Source organism: Schistocerca gregaria, chromosome X, assembly GCF_023897955.1.
Source record: "Schistocerca gregaria isolate iqSchGreg1 chromosome X, iqSchGreg1.2, whole genome shotgun sequence".
NCBI classification, from domain to species: Eukaryota; Metazoa; Arthropoda; class Insecta; order Orthoptera; family Acrididae; genus Schistocerca; species Schistocerca gregaria.
This window is the reverse complement of record NC_064931.1, coordinates 504197477-504220928: the sequence shown is the minus strand read 5'-3', so window position 1 is coordinate 504220928 and position 23452 is coordinate 504197477. Positions and strand designations below refer to the sequence as shown.

The window sequence follows — 23452 nt, the reverse complement described above, 5'->3', positions numbered from 1 at the left end:
TGTGTGTGTGTGTGTGTACTAAAGCTTGTTAAAGGGTTCGTCTGGAAGCTAGCAAAGCTTTTAACCTATTTTGTGTGCCTGTTGACAGCTCAACACTTCTACTAGTGGGTGAATTGTATCCTTTACTCCTAAATTATCTCAAATATTATAACTGTGTATATTAATGTTTTGTGGAGACTGTCCTTTGCACATCTTTAAATTAGCATTGTGTACCAAGGAACAACACCTCAGTCACGAGTATTAAAAGAGTACACTGCTATGTCAGTCAGTTGGTAATCACCATATAAAACTCAGTGTCAATCACTATTATTTCAAGTGAGTCTGTGCTGAAAAATCATCCAGTAATGTTGAAGCAATCAGGGCTCAGCCATGTACAGTTTGACATCAGCATATACACCAACATATGAATGAATTACACAGATAAATCATTTGTATGGAACAGTTCTTGATGTTAGACAACACATTACTGCCACTTGCATGAGGATTAACTTGTCTATTGTGTGAAATGTACAAAAATTGATACATACGCACATCAAAAAAAGTTTTGCATCACCCCAGTTCCCAGAACTCCTGAAGATAGACATTGACTATGGATATTGTTTCACAGAGCCTTTCGACTGTTCAGAGATGTCACTAAACCTGCCCAAAGATGTAAACAGGCATGCAAGAGAAGAGCTTATTAGACAGAGGGGGTCTGACAGTTGATCAGCTCCAGTCATTCCACCAGGAAGGAGATACATGGGTCGTGTTGTCTGTAGTTCAACCATGCCTCGATGGTCAATACCACAGTTCAATCATGTTAGCATTGTTACTTTGTGCCAGAAAGGGCTCTCAACAAGAGAAATGTCGAGGCATCTTGGAGTGAACCGAAGCAATGTTGTTTGGATGTGGAGGAAATACAGAGACAGGAACTGTCGATGATGTGTCTCACTCAGGCCACCCAAGGCTACTACGGAAGTGAATGACCACTACCTATGGATTTTGACTTGGAGGAGCCCTGACAGCAACGCCACCATAGTGAATAATGCTTTTTGTGCAGCCACAGGATGTTGTGTTACAACTCAAACTGTGTGCAATAGGCTGCATGATGCGCAACTTCACTCGCAACATCCATGGCGAGGTCCATCTTTGCAACCATGATACCGTGCAACGTGGTACAGATGAGCCTGACAACAGGCCGAATAGACAGCATAGGATTGGCATCACGTTCTCTTCCAAGATGAGTGTCGCATATGACTTCAATCAGACAATCGTTGGAGACGTGTTTGGAGGCAACATGGTCAGGCTGAATGCCGTAGCCACACTGTCCAGTGAGTGCAGCAAGGTGCAGGTTCCCTAATGTTTTGCAGTGGCATTATGTGGGGCCAACATATGTTTCTGGTGGTCATGGAAGGTGTCATAATGGCTGTACGATATGTGAATGCCATCATGTGACTGATAGTGCAACCATATCGGCAACATATTGGGGGGGCATTCGTCTTCATGGACGATAATTTGCGGCCCCATCATGCACATCTCATGAATGAGTTCCTTCAGGATAATGACGTCACTGGACTAGAGTGGCCAGCATGTTCTCCAGACATGAATCCTGTCGAACATACCTGAGATAGATTGAAAAGGGCTGTTTACGCACAATGTGACCCACCAACCACTCTGAGGATTCTACACCGAATTGCCATTAAGGAGTGGGACAATCTGTACCAACAATACCTTGTTGAACTTGGGGATAGTATGCCATGGTGAATACAGGCATGCATCAATTCAAGAGGAGGTGCTTCTGGGTATTAGAGGTACTGGTGTGTACAGCAACCTGGGTCACCAGCTCCAAAGGTCTCACTGTATGGTGGTACAATGTGCAATGTGTGGTTTTCATGAGCAATAAAAAGTGCAGAAATGATGTTTATGTTGATCTCTATTCCAATTTTCTAGACAGGTTCCAGAACTCTCGGAACCGAGGTGATGCAAAACTTTTTTTATGTATGTATTTGATCATAATTATGACAGACAAAGATAATAAACAGATATTTGCTTAAAAATGTAGTCCAACAGTTCAGTGGACAATTATTTTAACAATTATGTAAAGATATTTACAGCCAACTTTGGACAGAAGAAGCCAACCAAGAAACATTATTGGCAAGTCAGTCAGCTTAAAATACAGATTTTGCATCCCTAGTTCATTTTCAAGTATTCAGGAATTGTTTAACACAACAGATGTCTTCTTGCAGAACTAACAGCACTAGATGTCTTGTCACAAAACCATCTGTGCTTTAAATCTAGTAATGACCACTGTGCAAATAAGTGGTAAATTCAGAATCAGACAACTGTTGCATTAAGCAGTTATTGAACACCTGAGAATGACCTTGTAACAAAAACTGGTCATAACACAGACTACATTTCTTTCATTTAGAGTTGTTACTCATTTGAATTATTTACACAGAGTCTAGCCACATTAATCTGATGACCATCAATGTTCAACATCAATGTGCAATAACCACTCACAGACAGCTGGTGGCAGTGCTGGTAGTGGATGGTATATAAAGTGTGTTGGGGGGGGGGGGGGGGGGGACACAGAAAATAGTGCAGTTGTTGTCATAATATGGTAATGGAGTGATTTATCTTATTTCCAAGAGTGCATAATCATTGACTTTCAGACCAAGGTCACAAGAATTTCCAAAATGGCTAAGTTTGTAAATTGTTCATATGCTGTCATAGTTAAAGTATACTGTATATGAAAATCCCACAATCCAAAACCAGTGCCGAAGCAAACATGGTGCACCATAGGCCATAGATGACAGAGGTGAATGACAGTTGCTGAGATATGTATGAGCAAATAGATGTGCAACTGTGAAACAACTGACTGTCCAGATGAACCAAGGGGTTATCATCAGTATCTTCTTAACAAATGTTCAGCAAATGTTGCTGCATATGGGCCTATGTAGCAGGCACCAGGTTCATGCACCCATGCTGACAAAGGCTGGAATTTGCATGCCAGTACCTCAACAGGATGTGCACTGGATGCCAACAGGTGGCCTTCTCAGATCATGTTTTATGCTCCATCAGAAAGACCGAGCGAGTTGGTGCAGTGGTTAGCACACTGGACTCGCATTCGGGAGGATGACGGTTCAATCCCATCTCCGGCCATCCTGATTTAGGTTTTCCGTGATTTCCCTAAATCGTTTCAGGCAAATGCCGAGATGGTTCCTTTGAAAGGGCACGGCCGATTTCCTTCCCAATCCTTCCCTAACCCGAGCTTGCGCTCTGTCTCTAATGAACTCATCGACGGGACGTTTAACACTAACCACCACCACCACCATCAGAAAGATGGCTATTGGCAAGTACAACATGAAATGACTGAAAGCAAACAGCCTGCAACAATTGCCAGAAGAGACCAGGCTGAGGGACATTCCCTGAGTGATATCATCATTCTGGAAGGCACAATGGATCAACACAAATATGCATCTATCATTTGGGACAATGTCCACCCCTACATGCAGTTTGTTTTTCCTCGGGAGAATGAGTCATTCAGCTGGCAGTGTGGGAGCATAATTTGAAGAGCAGCAGGATGAGTTTACCATACTCCCCTGGTCACCATGCTCCCTGGATTTAAACCCAATTGAGAATCTGTGGGATCATCTCATTTGGGCTGTTCGTGCCACGGATCCTCAGCCGAGAAACCTAGCACAGTTGGCCACACCACTGGAGTTGTCATGGCTCCACATCCCTCTTGTTACCTTCCAAAATGTCACTGACTCACTTCCTGCATGTTTTCCAGTGGTCCACACTGAAAAAGGTGGTTATTCAGGCTTTTGACAAATGGTCACATTAATGTGACTGGACAGCGTAACAGTACAGTGTGACAGCTGCAGGTACACTGTATCTAATGTGAAGAACATAGAGGATCAAATAAAAATAATCAGTGCACTCATGTGAATACTAAGCAGAAGCAAACAGATAAATTGTAGCTTCTTAATATAACTGGGTAGGAAAGATTGTTTTTCCAAGCTGCAGTTTTTCTGCTAATTGTATTGCATTCATTTGTAGCATTTTAAAGCAAAAATAGTGTTGATAAGATCAATTCGGTTAGCTGTAAATTCCTTCAATGGAAGTAATTTCCTACAGTTAATTTATATCTTAGTTTATTCCAAATTTCTGGGGCTGTGATTCATGATGGTACCTATGTTACATAATTAAAAACATAATTTTATCAGCTCCAGTGTTTCAGATTTCAAGATACCAATGCCATAAAAGTTGGATATGTAGCTTCAAAAAGCAGTGATTTACTGAATGTCAGCAATGTCTTTGTATCTGACAACTCCTCATCATGAACTTACATTAAGGTACGCAATAACAACTTTCATTTAGCCTGAACTAACCTTGCACGTTGTAATTCCTGGAGCTCTGAGTGCAGCAGAAGCAATTCGCAAAAGAGGAGCAGGGTCAGGCAGGACAGACAGGCCAAGTGACAGCCGGCGTAGCAGTAATTCCAGCTGACTCAAAAGACCACCCCACAGTCCTGCACCTGCTTCTGCAGGCAAGCAATCCAGGTAGCAGGCCACATTCCACAATACTGTGCCAAGGTTTTCACTGGGAAGAGACTTGCGAGCATTTAATGCCTCTAACAAAAGCTGCAGTGGTGCCAGCACATTCAGTTCAGGGAAGTCCAATAGTGCTTGAGTTACAGATTTGAAGAACTGCATCCTCAGATGTTCTGGAACATAGGAAATAATCATACAGCAGAAAGACTCTCTCTCTCTCTCTCTCTCTCTCTCTCTCTCTCTCTCTCTCTCTCTCTCTCTCACACACACACACACACACACACACACACACACACATGCACAAACACACACACACACACACACACACACACACACACACACAGAAACATGTGTGCATGTGCATGCACAACGTGATGAGCCACAAAATTATGATCACCCTGATAATAGTGTTTTGGTCCCACTTTGGAATGGAACACATCAGTGATTCTGGATAGCATGGATTCAAAAAACCCTTGGTAGGTTTCTGGAAGTATGTGCCACGAGATGCCTATCCACAGGTTATTCAGTTCCCATAAATTATATGTCATTGGTTTGTGGACACAGAGCTGGCATCTGAAAAGTGTCCCAGATTTGCTGTATCAGGTTCCTTGGAACCCCAAGTGAACATCCCCCATACTTTTTTCTTTATTTTACATTAAGTAGTGCATAGAATAATACATACAAAATTGTACAAAAAATGTACAAAGAATAATACTTAGTCAGGGAAGACACAGTAATACAACTTTTTATACATGTGTACTAACAGTATTGTAACTGCATAGTCTGTTAGCCCCAAGGCTTTTCTTTTGTCTACCCTAAACAGGAAGCCCTTATATTCACTACAATAATTCAGTAAAGATTTTACCACACTCAGCAGCTGTCCATCAGATATGCAAAATTAACATAAAGTTTAAGGGATGAGAGACAGTGTTTTTAGTTTTGCCTTAATGTAAACATTATCAGAATTATTTATTGGCCTAAATAGTCATTTACTGAGTAAAAACATTGTTCAAGTAGAAATTCTTGAAATTCTACTTTATATCTGTTTTCACCTTCTAACTTTCTGATGTTAACTGGCACTATGTTGTAGAGTTTTGTACAAATATGGCACACATGCCTTGGTGTGTGTGTTCTTTTTGTTCACTGAGTATGAAATGCTGTACTATTTTGAGTATTGTAGTTGCAAGTCAGCATTTGTCTGAAAATCTGCAAGGTGGGCCTGAATAAGGGTTTGCATTGTGTCTGTGGATGACTGTGTGTTATTATTCAGACAGCCCTCTTCTGTAACAGAAAGATTAGCTTTAGATGACAAGTGGTGGAACCCCAAAATATTATCCTGTTTGTTGCAAGAGACTCAAAATAGCCAAAATGCTTGTCACTGTTTTTGAATAATGGCTTCACTTTTGACATTTTCATCCTTTCTGGAAACTCTCCTTCACTAAATGATAAGTTTGCTATGTATGCCAAGGGCCTTGAGATTTGTGCAGCTGTCATTGTTATGATATAAACAGACACCTCATCTACTCCTGCTGACATTTTAGGTTTCAAACTTTTTATTGCTTTGAACGCTTCATACCGTCTGTTGGATCTATCCTCATGCTACAAGCAGCTTTTGGAAATTCAGGTTTTCTTGGTTTCTAAATTTCAAGCTTAATGAAGTTGTTGCATTTGTGCAATAACTGTTGTTGTAATTTGGCAAATTTGTTTTTTTAATATTAACATTTTCTGTCTTTTTCAGAATGATATCCTGGTCTTCACATAAGGCCTTTGATTTGTTATCAGACTGTGTTATTAAGTTGTAATTACTTATAAATTTTTCCTTGGCAACATATTTTATGAACTGTGGATCTGTAGATGTCTTCAATTTTGAATTATTATCTTTAGAGTTCCACAAGAAGTTTTGATGCCAGCTGTGATCCGAGACCTTGGCTTTGTATTGTGATGTGATGTGATTCTTGACAGCTTCTTTAGAAAGCACATTTCGAAATATCCCATGAAAATTTAAGGAAAAGTGTTATATGCATCATTCGTATTTGTTAGGGAGAGTACTTCTGCCCAGGACTCACTAATGAGGATACTTGTTAATATTACACAGTTTTCAGTGGAAAATTTTCTTTTATACATGAAGTACACTTTTTTCCTTGCAGTGGCATTGAAGAAATTTTGACGACAAGAGCATTATGGTCTGATTATCCCAAGTCAGGATTTGTTACTTCTACTTCTATGTATCGTACATTTGAAAATATATTATCTATAAGATTGTTTGTACTATAAGCTATTCTTGCGGGTTTGTGTATGTGTGGAAACAGATTGAAACTACATAACAGATTTAGGAATTGATTTTAGTCTACTTTCAATCATAAGATTTAGGTTAAAATCCCCTTAGACAACTACAGTGGCTCCTTCCATAAAAAGAATGTTAAGCAGTGTTTCCAATTGATTAATGAATATGTCTGTATCCCCAGTAGGGGATACTTGATTTAGTAAAGATACACACACCTCTGATTTTGGCATTTTTTCTGCAATACTGACTTGCCATCTTATATGGATGAATATTAATTATACTTATTTAAAAACTGCTGCATCAATGCTCCATGATGCACATGCAGTCAGTGTTTGCACCATTCATTGCTACCTCAAGTTTCAGTGATTTATTTCTAAGGCACTGAATATTTAGGCTTAAAATCTACAGGTGACTAGGGTGAGAACTGGTTACAGTTTTATTTACATTTTGTACTGTCATATTCATTCTCATGTCCAGGTGGTGTACAAAAAATCCTTGAGAAGGACAGGTTTCCTACACCTTTCAGGATATACTTGTACATTCTGACACTTCCAATGTTGGTTCTGCCACTACTGCTGTGCTTTCTTGTGAACTTGGAGACTTCTCATTTTTCTTATTTTCATCTCAAATAATATTTGGATGATGAGGAACTGTAATTCTCTTGTTATTCAAATTGCTGTCCATTGTTTTTTCTTGTAACACTTCATCTTTTTTTTTACATGCTTTGCTGGTGCTGATGGTGGTTCTAATGCTTTTACCTCTTTTTGAAGTGCTTTCATTATGGAGTCTGGTGATGATGATGCAATTATCATGTAGGTTTTGAATTTATTTTGGTGGTTTTTTGATTTCCTTGATTATCAGGTTTGCCAGATATTCTTTCCCCAATTCATTCAGATGAAGTTTGTGTTGTGTGTGGAATCTACATCCAATATTGATTATATCAACATATTTCACATTTTAAAAATATCTGCAAATTTTTGCAAACTGATTGTTGGCACTTTTTATTTCCATATTGACACATGACCATCTTACAAGATCACAGTGATGCGGAATACCGACCATTACTATGTTTGTGTGAGTGAGGTTTCTCAGATACTGTTTAAGATCACAGGTAGCACTCACTGTTTCATTTTTTTAGACATCGTTTGCACTTCCCAGAAGTACAACGATGTCATTATCTGCGGATGCAGTAATTTTTTTAATTTAGTTAAGTGGGGCTCCTGGTTTCACTATACCACACAAATATGTTTTAGTTGTTTCTTTTAGCTTACTCGCAAGTCCATGACCATGGCTGTCTGAAAGCACAAACAGTTTGCTGTTATTGGAGTCCACAATACGTGAATCATTTTTTTATTGTTTTACTAAACACTTTGGCAGAATATTTGGTAGGCACATTTATACTGACCTCATTCACGCTTGTTTTCGTCAATAAATTTTCTTCTCCTACCTTATTCACAGTGCTTTTTTGCTTTTCCCATCATTCATACAAACTATATGTCGAATTTTTACTATCGGTGGTTGAAAGTACTTGAAATATGTTTTTGTGTGCAAAGCTTGCATTACTTTCACAGGTTTTCTGATTTTGCACTTTGGTCGTGCTGTTATTGCACTTCACATTTGACCACTTTTTCGTAACGGATGAACTAACTTGCACAAGTTTTAGCTGTTCAGCTCACTGTTTTCTTGCTGTATTTTCAAAATATCTGTTTTCAAGCTACTGATTATGAACTGTAAGCTCCTTATCCATTCATTCAGTTTCATAATTTCATCCTTACAATTTTCACATGATTTATTTTTTACAGCAAAATTTACATTTTTCTGGAAGGACACTTGCTTAACTTTTACTCTAGCTGCCATCTTACACTCCTATTATAATACTGGCCCCACTGGCTTGCATCCATGGCATGCTATATGAATCAAGCGGCCATTCGCCGCTGTGAACTTGGGAATGTTTTCTGCAATAGAAGAAGGCCTTTCGGCTGATAGATCACATGGTTAACAGTCTTTTTGTTGCACTTGTCTACGACTCACCATACCCTCAATATGGCATGTAACAATCTATCCTTTCCATAATACTGGCATTATGCCATCCTGGTTTTACCATTCTTTGAATATATCAGAATATTCATTCAAAGACTTTCTCTCCATTAATATTAGTAAAACATGGAACTTGAGAACAGTTTATGCACCATGTAATTTGCGTAGTGTGACTGGTTTTTATTACTGCTTTACAGTCAAAAACACATTACTCATTTACTTCAGGGAAGGTACGTGCTGCAGAAGAATATCACCAATAGGAGAGTGGACAACCTTGGGTAGGAAACAGGCTACACAGCTGCACATAGTGGATATCTACCCAGGAAGTAAAAAAAGTGTAGCATGTTGAAACTGTGAATGAGAGAGATTCTGGAAGAGGGCAGTGTAGCCTGAAATATGGTATGAGAAAGTAAAAATGAGGCTGATGCAATGAAAACTCTCTCTTTATGATGGGAAGCAGATGGCAAAACATCATCTATATAATGGAGGAAGCACAGCAGAACTTTAAGAGAAAGTGGCATATTTTTCATTTAGTGGTTAGTGGAATAGAACAGCACTGATGATATATGCAACAGATGGAGGCATGGAAACTGGTGTAGCAGAAGTTGAAGTTGAGACCCACAGAGGTGACACACTGTGGACACAGCAGATGACTGTAGGTAAGTTAAGCTTGTATTGGCTGGTATTAAAAAGCTTGCCATTATGGAAAACAGTGACATTTCTGTAGTTGTGCAAGAAGAGGATGCGGTTCAGTTTTAGTCCGAGTGTCAATAACCCATGCACTCCCAAGCAAAGGCAAGCAGGAGGATAAGGAAATAATGATGTTGCAGTTGTTAATGTACAGCAGTTCTCTCCAATCACTGGGACAAAAACAGAACAGAATGTTATAATGAATGCAGCTACAGGAGTGCATTTTAACTTTTGAAATTAATTCTCTGGCTGTGAATTCCTTCACATCAACTGTATTAGATATAGATCTATTACCAAATAGTGACATACAAAAATTCATGCTGGATGAGGACTCTAACCCAGATTTCCCACTGTCTACATCCTTTTATCACACTTCTTTCAGACATATGTGTAAGTACTCTAAGTCTACGAGGGCATGTGACAATAACAACATTCGTCTTGATTTCTTGTTGCCTCATTCTCTCTGCTGCAGGCATTGAAGTAATGTTGGAAGCATTAGGTGCTGAATTTTGTGGCCTATGATAAAAGGATGTAGGCAGTGTGAGATCTGGAAATTTGTGTTGGTCCAAGGAGTGTGCACAGATAGCTGAAGTGGATAACATGGCCACTCATGATTATCAGGAAATCCATGTTCAAGTCCGGTTCAGTAAAAAATTTCATATGTCACTCCTGGGCGGTAGATCTATGCCTAATACAGTTGATGTCAAGGAATTTACAATCAGCAAGTTGGTTTTTAAGTATTTTGTACAGCTGTGGATCATCCACAGTGTCTGTTCTTTGAGATATGCATGTACGGTACACTTTAATTTGATAATAATCAATTGAATGAGTTTGGTCAATACTAATTTGTTTGATGTCAGTCATTTTAATGTAGATGAACAAAAAACTGTGGAAACATATATCAAATTTGGTATATTGCCTGTAAAACAACCTGAACAGGGAGTTATACAAGAGTAAAGTCAACTAGAAAGCTTGCAAGAAATGTTTGAATGATTAATGTTTAACATGAATAAAATTTTAGTGATGTGAAACTAGATATGCTCCACAAACCTAGTGAGCTTTCTATTCTAGTGACCTTAAACAATAGATTGGTAATCTTCATACAAAAATCAACAGCAATAAGAAGATATCTATAGTTTAGCTGGTGATGTTAGAATTTATAAATTTGAAAGTAGAATGACAGGCTTCCGAGTTGAAGCAAATGTGGGAGAAAGATGTGTGTTTTATTAAACTAACATTGAGGAAAGAGTTTCTCAAGTCAAGAAAATATGTAAACACTCCTCAGAAAGTGTGAAAAGTGAATTAACAGCAGTTATTAAAAATGCAGCTATACAAAGGAAGCAAAGGATAGATCAGTTACAAGCGAATAGACATTAAGTTAAGCAGAAAGTTGCTTCTGTTGAATTTATTTGTGAAAATGAATATAAAGCCTTGGATAATGAGATTAATGCTTAAAGTGAAAGCCATTTAAAACCTGTAAATGTTGTGTTTCATTGTGTGGTAGTGGTGAAAACTAGTGATCAGCTGACTCACCAGGTGGAGAGAGCTGAAAGTAGACTGTATGAGTAGGACAACAGACTGTCTAAGGTAGTGTATGAGATTAGAATATGTGCTAACAGTGTTGAATGTAATCTTGTTACTGAATCATCTAAAGTTGCTTATATTAATAGTAGGCAATTTTTTGATCTGTCTGAAAATGTGCATCCAAAACAATTTTGAAAATGCTTTGCCTAGATTATGGAGTGATTGCCAAAAGATAGGCTTCATTATGTCAAAAGTTTTGGAAGAAGCTAGGACATCGGGCTTAACTGCCACTGAGCAATATGACACATTAGAAAAATTTAAGGAAACATTTTTGCAAGAGTATTGGGATATACAAAAACAAATGGAATTGTGAAACAGTTTCTGGGCTGAAGCAAAGCTCAATTCCAGGAATGAAAGTGTAAAAAGGTTTGCTTAGAGTTGGTTATGAATGCATCATATTTGATAAATACATTAGATATAGAGCAAATTATAATGGGGTTAGATGGGAAGTTGATAATGAAGCAGAATTACAAAATTATTGCTTCTCCTAGGGATGACATTAATAAGTTTATTAACTACTTGGAAAGAGTAGAAAAGTTATTGCAGAGGAGGAGCAGGCTAACAGGAATTTTAGGTGGCATGGAACTGTAGAAACCTACCAGAATGTTAATATAAACAGAATAACAATTGTGAAGGGGGTAAGGAACTCATGCAATGCAAATAGGCCAAATACTAGAGAGTAACATTCTCTTTATACATCATTCTCTCCAATATGTGATGATGACTTTCACAATTGACAGCTGGTGGTTTTATGAGTAGGGAATCACATAGAATTACTGAGTAAAGAAAACTAGATCCTGTCTGTGAAGTTGCTATCATTTACAGTATGGGTAGCAGTCGCTATGCCTTTTGTATACATTAACAATAGGGAAATGGAATTTAAAAGTAATGTCTAAATGCATACAACTGAGGCAAATGGATCCAGCAAAGCATGAATATGCATGTTTAATAGTGGCTTAGACAAGATTTTGCACAGAGGTGAGGGAAGTGAACACTGCAGTGTATGTAATTTCTTTATATGGAAAGCTTGTGTGGTAGAACAGATGAGGAATCTGGTCAGGAAGAAGGGGAGAACACAGATGATGAGGGATTGTGGGATCTAAATGAAGGAAATATGGAGGAAGTGTGGGAGATCACTGAGGATCTGTACAGACAGATGATGACTGTAACAGGGATCCTACAATTAATGGAAATGTGGAAAAAGATAAAGCTGGAAGTGAACTTAAACAGATACAGAGAGAGAAGATTGGTTTGTTGAAACATTATCATTTGTCATTAGTGGGAAGATGAATTTTTGCAGTAAAAAATAAAAGAACAGGAAAAAGTGGGAGAAATTCACAAATTAAACAAACACCAAAAGAAAGAATTCAAAGAGGTTTCACCAAACAAGAGAATTAAAAGAGGTTTTGCTTAAGCATATGAAGGTTTTCTGAGATCATACAGGATTAGTAGGAGACTGTGTATGTTATTTGACTGTTAAAGGAGATCTGAAGGTTCTCAAAAACTATTAAAAATTATTAAAAAGCTTAGGGAAGCTGTGAGGGACTTAATTAAAAAATGCTTAAGTGTAGGATTATTGAAAAAACTGAAAGTGTATACAATAATCCTTTGACTCTGGGGCTTAAATAAGATGGACCTGTGAGGCTTTTGTCAAAATGCTAGGGCTCTGGATAAGATGGACCTACCAGAAAGTGACTGACTTGAAAACATTGATGAATTGTTAGAAAAACTGAAAGTGGCAAAACTCTTTGCATAAATAGACTTAACATATGGCTATTGGAACTTACAATTTCCTAAGGGATCCAGGAAGTACACAGCATTCTTGTTTGAAGGTCATTGTAATCATTACAAAGTTGTAGCCTATCCTTTGGGCTGAATATAAGTGTTTGTGCATTTTCATGAGCTATGTGACTGGTCTTGGCTGATGAATTACTAAAAAAAATAACAGTATATATTGATAGTGTTCTAATTTCCACATTAACTTTGGAAGAAAATTTCATGTTACTAGACAAATTTGTCGAAGTAATTCCAAAAGGAAGAATGAAATTGAGATAAAACCACATTCTTAAAAAAGGAATTGAAATTTTTAGGACATGTCATTACTGGGTAAGGAATTCTTTCTGGTCCTGCAAAAAATTGATGTTTTAAGGGAATACAAAGCTTCTGCTGAAAGGAAGGTGTTAAAGTGTGTGTTTGGTTTATTCAGTTACTATCACAGATTTTTGGCAGGACAATTATTTAATGCTCCATGCTTAAGGAACCTGACAAATTGATAATGGACTGTCAGAGTACTTTTGAGGAGCTGAGAGGCCCTGTGGGACAGCAAAATGCTACAACATCCAAATTTTGCTAAGCCATCATGTTTAACACCAGATTGTGCAGGTTTGGTATTGCTGGAAGTTGTTTCAAGTGAATAAAGAAGGGGATGAAGCTTTTGCAAGTAGATCTTTACAGCAATATGAGAATCACTATTGTATCTCAGAGCAGGAGGCTATAACTATTATTTTCAGCTTGCAGAAATTTCAGCAATGTTTGTTGGGACACAAAGTAGTTGTTTATAGTTACCACATGGCACTGACTTTCTTAGGAACATTAAACTTAACCACATGAAATTAACAAGGTGGGTTCTATTTTTACAGCAAATCAATCTGATACACACACCAAAAAAAGTTCTGCATCACCCCAATTCCCAGAACTCCTGAAGATAGACGTTGACTATGTATATTGTATCACAGAAACAGTCCCCTTGACTGTTCAGAGATATCATTGCAGCCATCCAAAGATGCAAACAACCAAGCATGAGCATCGCCTATTACACGGAGGGGATCTGACAGCCAAACAGTTCCAGTCATTCCATCAGGAAGGAGGTACACAGCTCATGTTGTCTGTAGTTCAACCATGCCTAAGCAGTCAATACGACAATTTGATCATACCTATATTGTTACTTTGTGCCAGGAAGGGCTCTCAACAAGGGAAGTGTCCAGACGTCTTGGAACGAAACAAAGTGATATTGTTCGGTCATGGAGGAGATACAGAGACTATGTACACAAAAAGTTTGGTCTCTATGGGGCAAGAAAATGTATATCAAAGCTCCATGAAACAGTTATATATAACAACATGCAGTGACACTTGTTAAACAGGTTAGAAATGTGCAACAGATGTCAGAAGGTTAGAGCAAATAATAAGATAATACAAGACCAAATTACAATGTAGAGGCAAAAAACAGACCTGATTCTGTTACTCCCAACCTATTTCAACTGCTACCCATATTTAGGGGAGGGGTGTGAATATATTTTTTTACTGATAGATGTATCAAAAAATTTGTGAAATTGTATCTTTGGGGTGACATACTACAGTGTGTGGGCAGCCACCATCCATCTGCTTCAACAGATATCAACAGCAGATGACATGTCACACAGTGCCAGATCAGGTATTACAAGTGCATGATTGTGTCTTGTCATTATGATAACACTGTGTGTGCCCAGTCTGGTTATAACTATGTGCTGACTTATTTGTCTAAGTTATGTAGACTGCCACGAGTGTGTTCACATGTTATAGTTTGCTTAGTGCCTTGTCAGTAGAGTTGTGTGTGATAAACAGTGTCCATACCACAAACTGTGAGCACCCACTGTATGTTACCCATTGCAACTCATTCATGGTTTCTCTGAGCCATGTACAGACAGCCCTCCCTGTAAACACATGAATGCCAAAGGGTATTGTATTAAATGATTTGGACACTTTCAAGCAATTATTTAGTTTCACTTTGATATGGATGCCAGATCCAGGTCATGCAGATAGTAGTGTCCACAAGTACAGATGTAGTGTGTTTTCTGGGGCATAAGTTTGTACATTATCCTATGTAATCCTACTATATGTTATGTGTATTGGTGTCCAGATCTGAAACAGGAAGTGTGAGAACATTTCTGTGTGTGTTATTTCATTCTGTAGATCCAGTCCTCAATGTGCTAGTGCATGGCACTAGTTGAGCACATGTGTAACAAGATAGTGAGGAACATATGTACCACACCCTATTAGGAAAGCAAATGTAAAATTACTGGTGGATAAACTTGAGAAAGATTAATGTGTGAAAATAGGTGTTACAAAAACCATATTATCGGACAATGGCTCACAGCTTATCTGAAAGCAATTTAAGGAATGCTTGGAAAGCAAAAACATTGAACAAATTAAAATTTCAGCATATTTCCCTACATGACATGAGCGAGCAACTTATCAAAGAACTTAACAGATTATGTCAAACATATTGTCATCAAAAACATACTGCATGGGCAAAAACAGGTTATGTCAAAGTTACTGAAATTAAAAACATAATGCATAGGCACACTGCTTAGAAAAGTTTCAGGAGGTAATGAACCATCTGAAGCCTGAAGCAATAGACTTTACTCCTGCATCTACATGGCTACTTTGCAATTCACACTTAAGTGCCCGGCAGAGGGTTCATCGAACCATTTTCATACTACTTCTCTACCATTCCACTCTTGAATGGCACATAAGAAAAAGGAACACCTAAATCTTTCTGTTCAAGCTCTGATTTCTCTTATTTTAAAATGATGATCATTTTTCCATATGTAGGTGAGCATCAACAAAATATTTTTGCTCTCAGAAGAGACAGTTGCTGGCTGAAATTTCGTAAATAGATCTTGCTGCAAAGAAACTGCCTTTGTTTCAGTGACTGCCACCCCAACTTGCAAGTCATATCAGTGATACTCACATTCCTGTTGTGCTGAGCTGCCCTTCTTTGCACTTTTTTGATGTCCTCCATCAATCCTACCTGGTAGGGATCCCACACTGTGCAGCAATATTCCAGCAGAGGATGGCAAAACATAATGTAGGCTGTCTCTTTAGTGGGTTTGTCTCATCTTCTAAGTGTTCTGCCAACAAAGTGCAGTCTTTGTTTCACCTTCCCCACAATATTATCTATGTGGTCTTTCCAATTTAAGTTGTACGTAAATGTAATTCCTAGGTATTTAGTCAAATTGACAGCCCTTAGATTTGTGCTATTTATCGTATAGCAAAAATTTATTGGCTTTCTTTTAGTACCCATGTGGATGACCTTGCACTTCTCTTTGTTTAGTGGCAATTGCCACTTTTCACACCATACAGAAATTCTCTCGATATTATTTTGTAATTGGAATCAATCGTCTGATTATATTACTAGAGATTAAATTACAGTGTCATCTGCAAACAATCTAAGGGGGCTGCTCAGATTATCATCTAGATCATTTATGTAAATCAGGAACAGCAGAGGGCCTATGGCACTACCTTGCAGAACACCAGATATCACTTCTGTAATACTCGATCAATTACCGTCTATCACTACAAACTGTGACCTCTCTGAGAGAAAATCGCGAATCCAGTCACAAAACTGAGATGATACTCCATATGCATGTAATTTGATTAATAGTCACTTGTGAGGAACAGTATCAAAAGCCTTTTGGAAACCTAGGAATATGGAATCGATCTGAGATCCCTTGTTGACAGCACTCATTACTTAATGGGAATAAAGAGCTAGCTGTGTTGCACAAGAACAAAATTTTCTGAATCCATGTTGGTTATGTATTAATAAGTCATTTTCTTCAAGGTGATTCATAATGTTCGAGTACAGTATACGCTCCAAAATCCTACTGCAAATTGAGGTTAGTGATATGGGTGTGTAATTCAATGGGTTACTCCTATTTCCTTTCTTGAATATTGGTGTGACCTATGCTACTTTCCAGTCTTTAGGAACAGACCTATCATCAAGTGAGTGGTTGTATGTGGTTGCTAAGAAAGGCACTATTGTGTCTGCATACTCTAAAAGGAACCTGACTGGTATTCCATCTGGACTGGAAGACTTGCCTCCTTTCTTAAGTGATTTGAGTTGTTTTGCAAAACCTAAGATATCTACTTTTATGTCACTCATGCTAACAGCTCTTCTGGTTTTGAATTCTGGAATATTTACTTCATCTTCTTTTGTGAAGGAATTATGGAAAACTGTATTTAAAAACTCCGCTTAAGTGGCGCCATCATCGGTAACATTTCCATCACTATTACGCAGTGACGGTATTGACTGTTTTTTGCCACTGGTGTACTTTACATACGACCAGAATCTCTTTGGGTTTTCTACCATATTTTGAGACAATGTTTCATTGTGTAAACTATTAAAAGCATCTTGCATTGACGTCAGCACTAAATTTTGAGCTTCCATGAAACTTAGCCAGTCTTGAGGATTTTGTGTTCTTCTGAATTTGGCATGCTTTCTTCGTTGCTTCTGCAGTAGTGTTCTGAAGTGTTTTGTGTACCATGGTGGATCAGTCCCATCTCTTATTAACTTATGCAGTATGAATCTATCTATTGCTGTCGATACTATATCTTTGAATTTGAGCCATATCTGGTCTACACTTACATAATTAGCTTGGAAGGAATGGAGATTCTCTCTCAGGAAGGCATCAAGCAAATTTTTATCTGCTTTTTAAAATAGATATATTTTGCATTTATTTTTAGTGGTTTTGGTTGATATGGTTTTGAGCCTTGCTACAATGACATTGTGTTCACTAATCTCTGTATCTATCATGACGCCCTCTATTAGATCAGGATTATTTGTGGCTAAGAGGTCAAGTGTATTTTCGCAACCATTTACAATTTGTGTGGGCTCATGAACTAATTGTTCAAAGTAATTCTCAGAGAAAGTATTTAGTACAATTTTGGAAGCTGTTTTCTGTCTACGACCGGCTTTGAACATGTATTTTCGCCAAAAAATCGAGGGTAGATTGAAGTCTCCACCAATTATACTGTATGAGTGAGGTACTTATTTGTAATGAGATTCAAGTTTCCTTTGCTTAGCTATTATATCATCTGAGTCGAGGGGGGGGGGGGGCAGTAGAAGGAGCCAATTATCATTTTGGTACGGCTGTGGAGTATAACATCTACCCACAGTAATTCACAGGAACTATATATTTCCATTTCACTACAAGATAAACCACTACCATCAGACACAAACACACCACCACCTACTTTATTTAATCCATCCTTTCTGAATATGGTTTGGGCCTCCATAAAAATTTCAGTCCAATTTATCTCCTGCTTTAGCCAGCTTTCTGTTGCTATAACGATTTCAGCTTCAGTGAGTTCTATCAGTGCTTCAAGTGAGTATGTGTGTGAAATAAGGGCCAATAATTTATTGTTTCATCTAGAGGAATTGCTGGCTATTGTTGATGTAGCTCAAGCTCAAAGAGAAAATATACCTCATGAAAATATTAAGAAAATGGCATCAGAAAGAAAGATGGTACATGATGCTAGGGCACCTCTGACGTGCTTTCAAATAGGAATCTAGTTTTACTGAGGACAACAACAAAAATAAGAAAGATAACATGGAAGTCAAACAGTTTCCTGATGAGAACATTGATCCATTCATGGTAATTAAAAACCTGTATTTATATGCATACAGATTACAATACTGGATGCCAGGAAAGCCATTATGACTACAAAATGTCATTGACTTAAAGAGATATGTGCACCAAGAATAGGAGTTGCGAGGTAGAAACCCCAGAGCACGTTGCAGTCTTAGCAATACTAGGCGACTCATGTTCACCCGGCATTCAGGTTATTGGCAATATTGCTTAACATTCTTTTCATATTGTCAGTCTTGCTCCTCTGTCATCCTGAACTATATCAATGATAATTATCATTCTTCACTGATGGGAGGCAGTAAAACCATGAGGGAGTGGTGTTGTATTGAAAGCCAGCTGCAAAGTGTATGGGTACTCAGATAAAAAATATTAATGGACTATGAGGAGTATACATAACAAATTTACTTTGTGAAGAAAGTAAATACTTCTGAAAATATAAGATAACTTGTTGCAAAGAGATTGTGACACCATTTAAAATGCTTTGTGTATTATCAATTAATATATGGGAACACCCAGCAGTTTTAATACATATTTAAACAAATGTATTGTTGCCTGGCTAAGTCTCACTTGAGATCCAAACACAGTGGACACATACTGAACCAGGGTAGGGTTTCTGTATCCTGATCACTGGGGAGTCATGGGTAAAAAATATTGAGCACTCACTCGTGGGGACTTTTCTTTGAACTTTTTGATAGGATATGCTTGGCTGGTGAAGGGGGCACAGCACTGCTGGCTGTAAACTGATGTGGAAGGTGTACAATTGTGCCAAGACTGCCTTGGACACAAGAATCCAGTTGCACCAACCTGATGCGAGTACAGGAAGAACTGTGTGTGTATGTACATGTGGAAAAAAAAAATTGAAATTGATAACATATTGCAATCTTAAGTGCTGCATATACAAAGACTAGATCAGCATTTATTTCATGTTAAATCACATTGCTTTCTTGCCAATTCAAAGACTTTATTATCAAATTATTAAAAGCATATTTAGGTAAAAATACATCAATTATAGATGAATTGCACTACTCTGTATAGTATATAAAGTATTAGGAAAAATCATGGCTGGATGGTGGTGGTTGTTAGTGTTTAACGTCCCGTCGGCAACGAGGTCATTAGAGACGGAGCGCAAGCTCGGGTTAGGGAAGGATTGGGAAGGAAATCGGCCGTGCCCTTTCAAAGGAACCATCCCGGCATTTGCCTGAAACGATTTAGGGAAATCACGGAAAACCTAAATCAGGATGGCCGGAGACGGGATTGAACCGTCGTCCTCCCGAATGCGAGTCCAGTGTGCTAACCACTGCGCCACCTCTCTCGGTGGCTGGATGGTTAAGAACATATGTAGAAGAGTATCTAGGAGACTACCAGTATGGTTTGAGAACTAATAGATCCACTAAAGACTAGATTTTCACTATCAGACAGATCCTTGAAAAATGTTATGAATACAACATTGATGTCCACCTGCTGTTCATTGACTTCAAACAAACTTATGATAGTATCAAGAGGGATCAACTTTGGAAGGCAATGTAAGAGGCAGGAGTTCCTAACAAACTTATAAGATTGGTTCAAATGACTTTGAGAAGAACAGGATGCAAAGAAAAGATTGATGGCACTTTATCAAAGACATTTGAAGTTAACCAAGGACTGCAGCAGGGTAATATGCTCTCCACTATTCGATTTTAATGTCACCTTGGAGAGTGTAATACAAAAAAAAAAAACAAAGCAACAACCCTGGGGGAACACTGTTTAATAGAGTGACTCAGGTGCTTGCAAATGCAGATGATAGTGATTTGTTATCCAGGAGGAAACAGGACCTAGGAGAAAAGCTTGAAAAAGTAAAAAGATATGGCGCAGAGATGGGGCTGACCATTAATGAATCAAATACCAAGTATATGTTAACATCTAGGAAAAGATATAGCGAAGGAGAAAGAAGCATGACTTTGAACCAAAAAGAATATGAACGCTGTGAGAGCTTCAAATATCTTGGGTCACTGGTAACTGAGAATAATGATATGAGAGAAGAAATACATGCAAGGATTGCAGCTGGTAACAGGAGTTACTTAAAGTGTTTAAAGTGGTTAAAATGTTTAAAGGAAGGAGCATTAGTAGGAATCTGAAGCTGATGGTGTATCATACAGTAGTTAGACCTATGGTGATGTATGGTTCGGAGACCTGGACTATGACACGAAATGATGGGGAGTGTTGCTGAGATGGGAAAGGAAGATACTTAGGAAAATCTATGGGCCAGCGAATGATAGGGATTTTTGGAGAATGGCTCTCAGAATCTCCAGATGTATGAGGTCTCTGTTGAGGGCCATCTTTAGCAACATCACCAAAACCAGCTACACCACAGATAGCTGGAGATGGTGCCTTCAGCCCCAGTTACTTACCACCTCACACTCTCGCACCTCTTCAGCCACCAGCTCCACTTCACCTCGGCCAGGCCTTCAGTGTCCTGAGGATCATGGAGTGGACCATGGCACCCCCATCTGTCTCTATTCCAGTGCCAGTAGAGGTGGTCACATCTACAGTGGTTGCTCCATGCATGGCTGTGCCTGCTCCTGACAGTCCTGAGGTTCTCAACATAGAAATGTAAGGTGTTCTGGACCCAGCCCCACCGGGGTCCTCCTGGCCCTCATGCTGATAACTGACCCGCCACCCCTTTATCACAGTCAGCATTGTGAGCTGCAACTGGGTGCTGCAAGACAAGTGGCGGAAAGAAGTCACACCCTTGAGGCAATCGCTGTGTCGCCTGGAAGATTCCCATGGCTGACCTGCATGATAAAAGTAGGTGCTCCACCAGGAAAGGCAGTTTTCATTGGTGCCCCATATGACCTGCATATTATGCCAGGTACTTGTGATGACAACTACTGCCTCACGTCTGAACTACACATGGACTGTGTGATTCTATACTTCTTGTTCACAATTTGTCTAACCAATGAATGCAGAACAAAGAGTATCAGTAACTGTAAACCTCAACACTTTGTTCAGTGACTCATTTTCTATCACAGTAGGACATCACTCAATGCTCATAAATCTTCCCATTAAAAATTTGATGTAATAGAATGTTTTAAGTGTCTCAGTGTCCTGGATTCTATTGGTTGGTCATAATCTCTTTTGAACCCAGTAAGTTTATGATCATGCTATCATCTTCAGAGATTATACATTTAACAAAATTTACAGCCATACTTTTTTGCAGATGTTTTAAGCAGCAGTCATTCTGCCTGGTAAGTTATTTTTAAGGCAAAAGAAACTGCATAACATAAAAAAATCTATCACCCTTACATCAGTTTAATATTACCAAGAAAGAAAAAATATTTTTCTTATCTCCAAGTAAATCTTTGTCAGATTATCCATGTGCCAGAAAATTTGATGTAATAGAATGTTTTAAGTGTCTCAGTGTCCTGGATTCTATTGGTTGGTCATAATCTCTTTTGAACCCAGTAAGTTTATGATCATGCTATCATCTTCAGAGATTATACATTTAACAAAATTTACAGCCATACTTTTTTGCAGATGTTTTAAGCAGCAGTCATTCTGCCTGGTAAGTTATTTTTAAGGCAAAAGAAACTGCATAACATAAAAAATCTATCACCCTTACATCAGTTTAATATTACCAAGAAAGAAAAAATATTTTTCTTATATCCAAGTAAATCTTTGTCAGATTATCCATGTGCCAGAAATTTCTGGACCAGTTTTGGTAAAAGTACATAGATACAACAATAGACTTGCATTAAGGTACATGAACAGACACAGAGGCAGGTTTCACACACATATTTGTATGCCACTGAAATCTGTTTATGTAGGACTATGCTGAGGGGGTAGTCACAATGGTGTAAGCATAACTGGACTACCTTCAGTGCCTTCGAAAAGTATTAATAGAGTGTAATACATAATTGTCATAACCTTTCTCTCAGACTGCAATATTTACACTCATTCAATAGGATTGCCTCATAAGAAAACTATCCTACTTAATGACTTCCTCCTCTTGCGTCAGATTATTCCTATGCATTAGGACAACTGTAATCTACGTAGATACCCTCATCTCCTTCATTCTCTTTTCCTGTATCTACCTGGCATTAGACTATTTCTCCTGTTTCATTACAATTTTCTAGAAAAATCCTCCCTAGGCCCTAAAGAATTCAGGAACAAAGTAGATAAATTACTTATTATTTGTTAACAAATTCTTCAAAAGTCTAAATCCTGCAGAAGTTCAACTTCTGTTTGAAGACATCACCCTTCTGCACCATTCAAAATTGCAATAATACTAGACTAGTGTATCATCTGATCCCCAATAATAATATTCCCTGATGGAAATACTACTTTGCTTCATACCCTTGAGATCAAAATAGGTCCAGATCCCACATAGAACTTTAGCTCAATCAGTCCATACCTCTGCTAAATATCATTTACCCAACCCACCTACTCTTAATAAGCCACCAAGAATTTCACACCTCTAACCTTCTTTCATCTTCATTTCCTTGTATCTTTCTTAATGATACCAATCTCTTAGCACATGAAAATAGTGAGTGAAAATTGATCTCTATCTCATCACCTTCTGTACAGTATTGGCTCCATCATTGTGTTGATGAATTGTAGTTATTATTTGATGGAGAAGTTTGGTAAATAGTTGATACAGATCATACAATCCCTCCTGCAGGGGTCCCATTCCTGAAGTCTTTTGTGGTCTTTGAGGCCTGCTCATATGCTTAAGTCTATTCCAAAACCTTTCAAATTACTTCATTTTCTCCCCTATTCCATCACCCTCCACACATCCGCTGTACAATATGCTTCTTTAAATTTGTGAACCTAGCGTACTTGCATTCTCCATTTTAGTTGGTTATTGTATTCCCAACTCAGCTGACTAACACGTAACTACTATTAACCTAATATCAGTTTCGTACATTAAGGTTATAAGT

At 38.2% G+C, this 23452-nt stretch overlaps 1 protein-coding gene across 4 annotated transcripts in view; it reads right to left on the bottom strand.

The window, feature by feature from the left end:
* Window positions 1-23452, bottom strand: part of LOC126297705 (protein unc-79 homolog) — an 810295-nt gene that overhangs the window by 163686 nt on the left and 623157 nt on the right. For all 4 annotated transcript variants that reach the window (XM_049988834.1, XM_049988837.1, XM_049988836.1 and 1 more), the window contains one exon: window positions 4374-4708. In XM_049988834.1, coding sequence (XP_049844791.1) covers window positions 4374-4708 — 335 coding nt within the window. The remainder of the gene's footprint in view (window positions 1-4373; window positions 4709-23452) is intronic.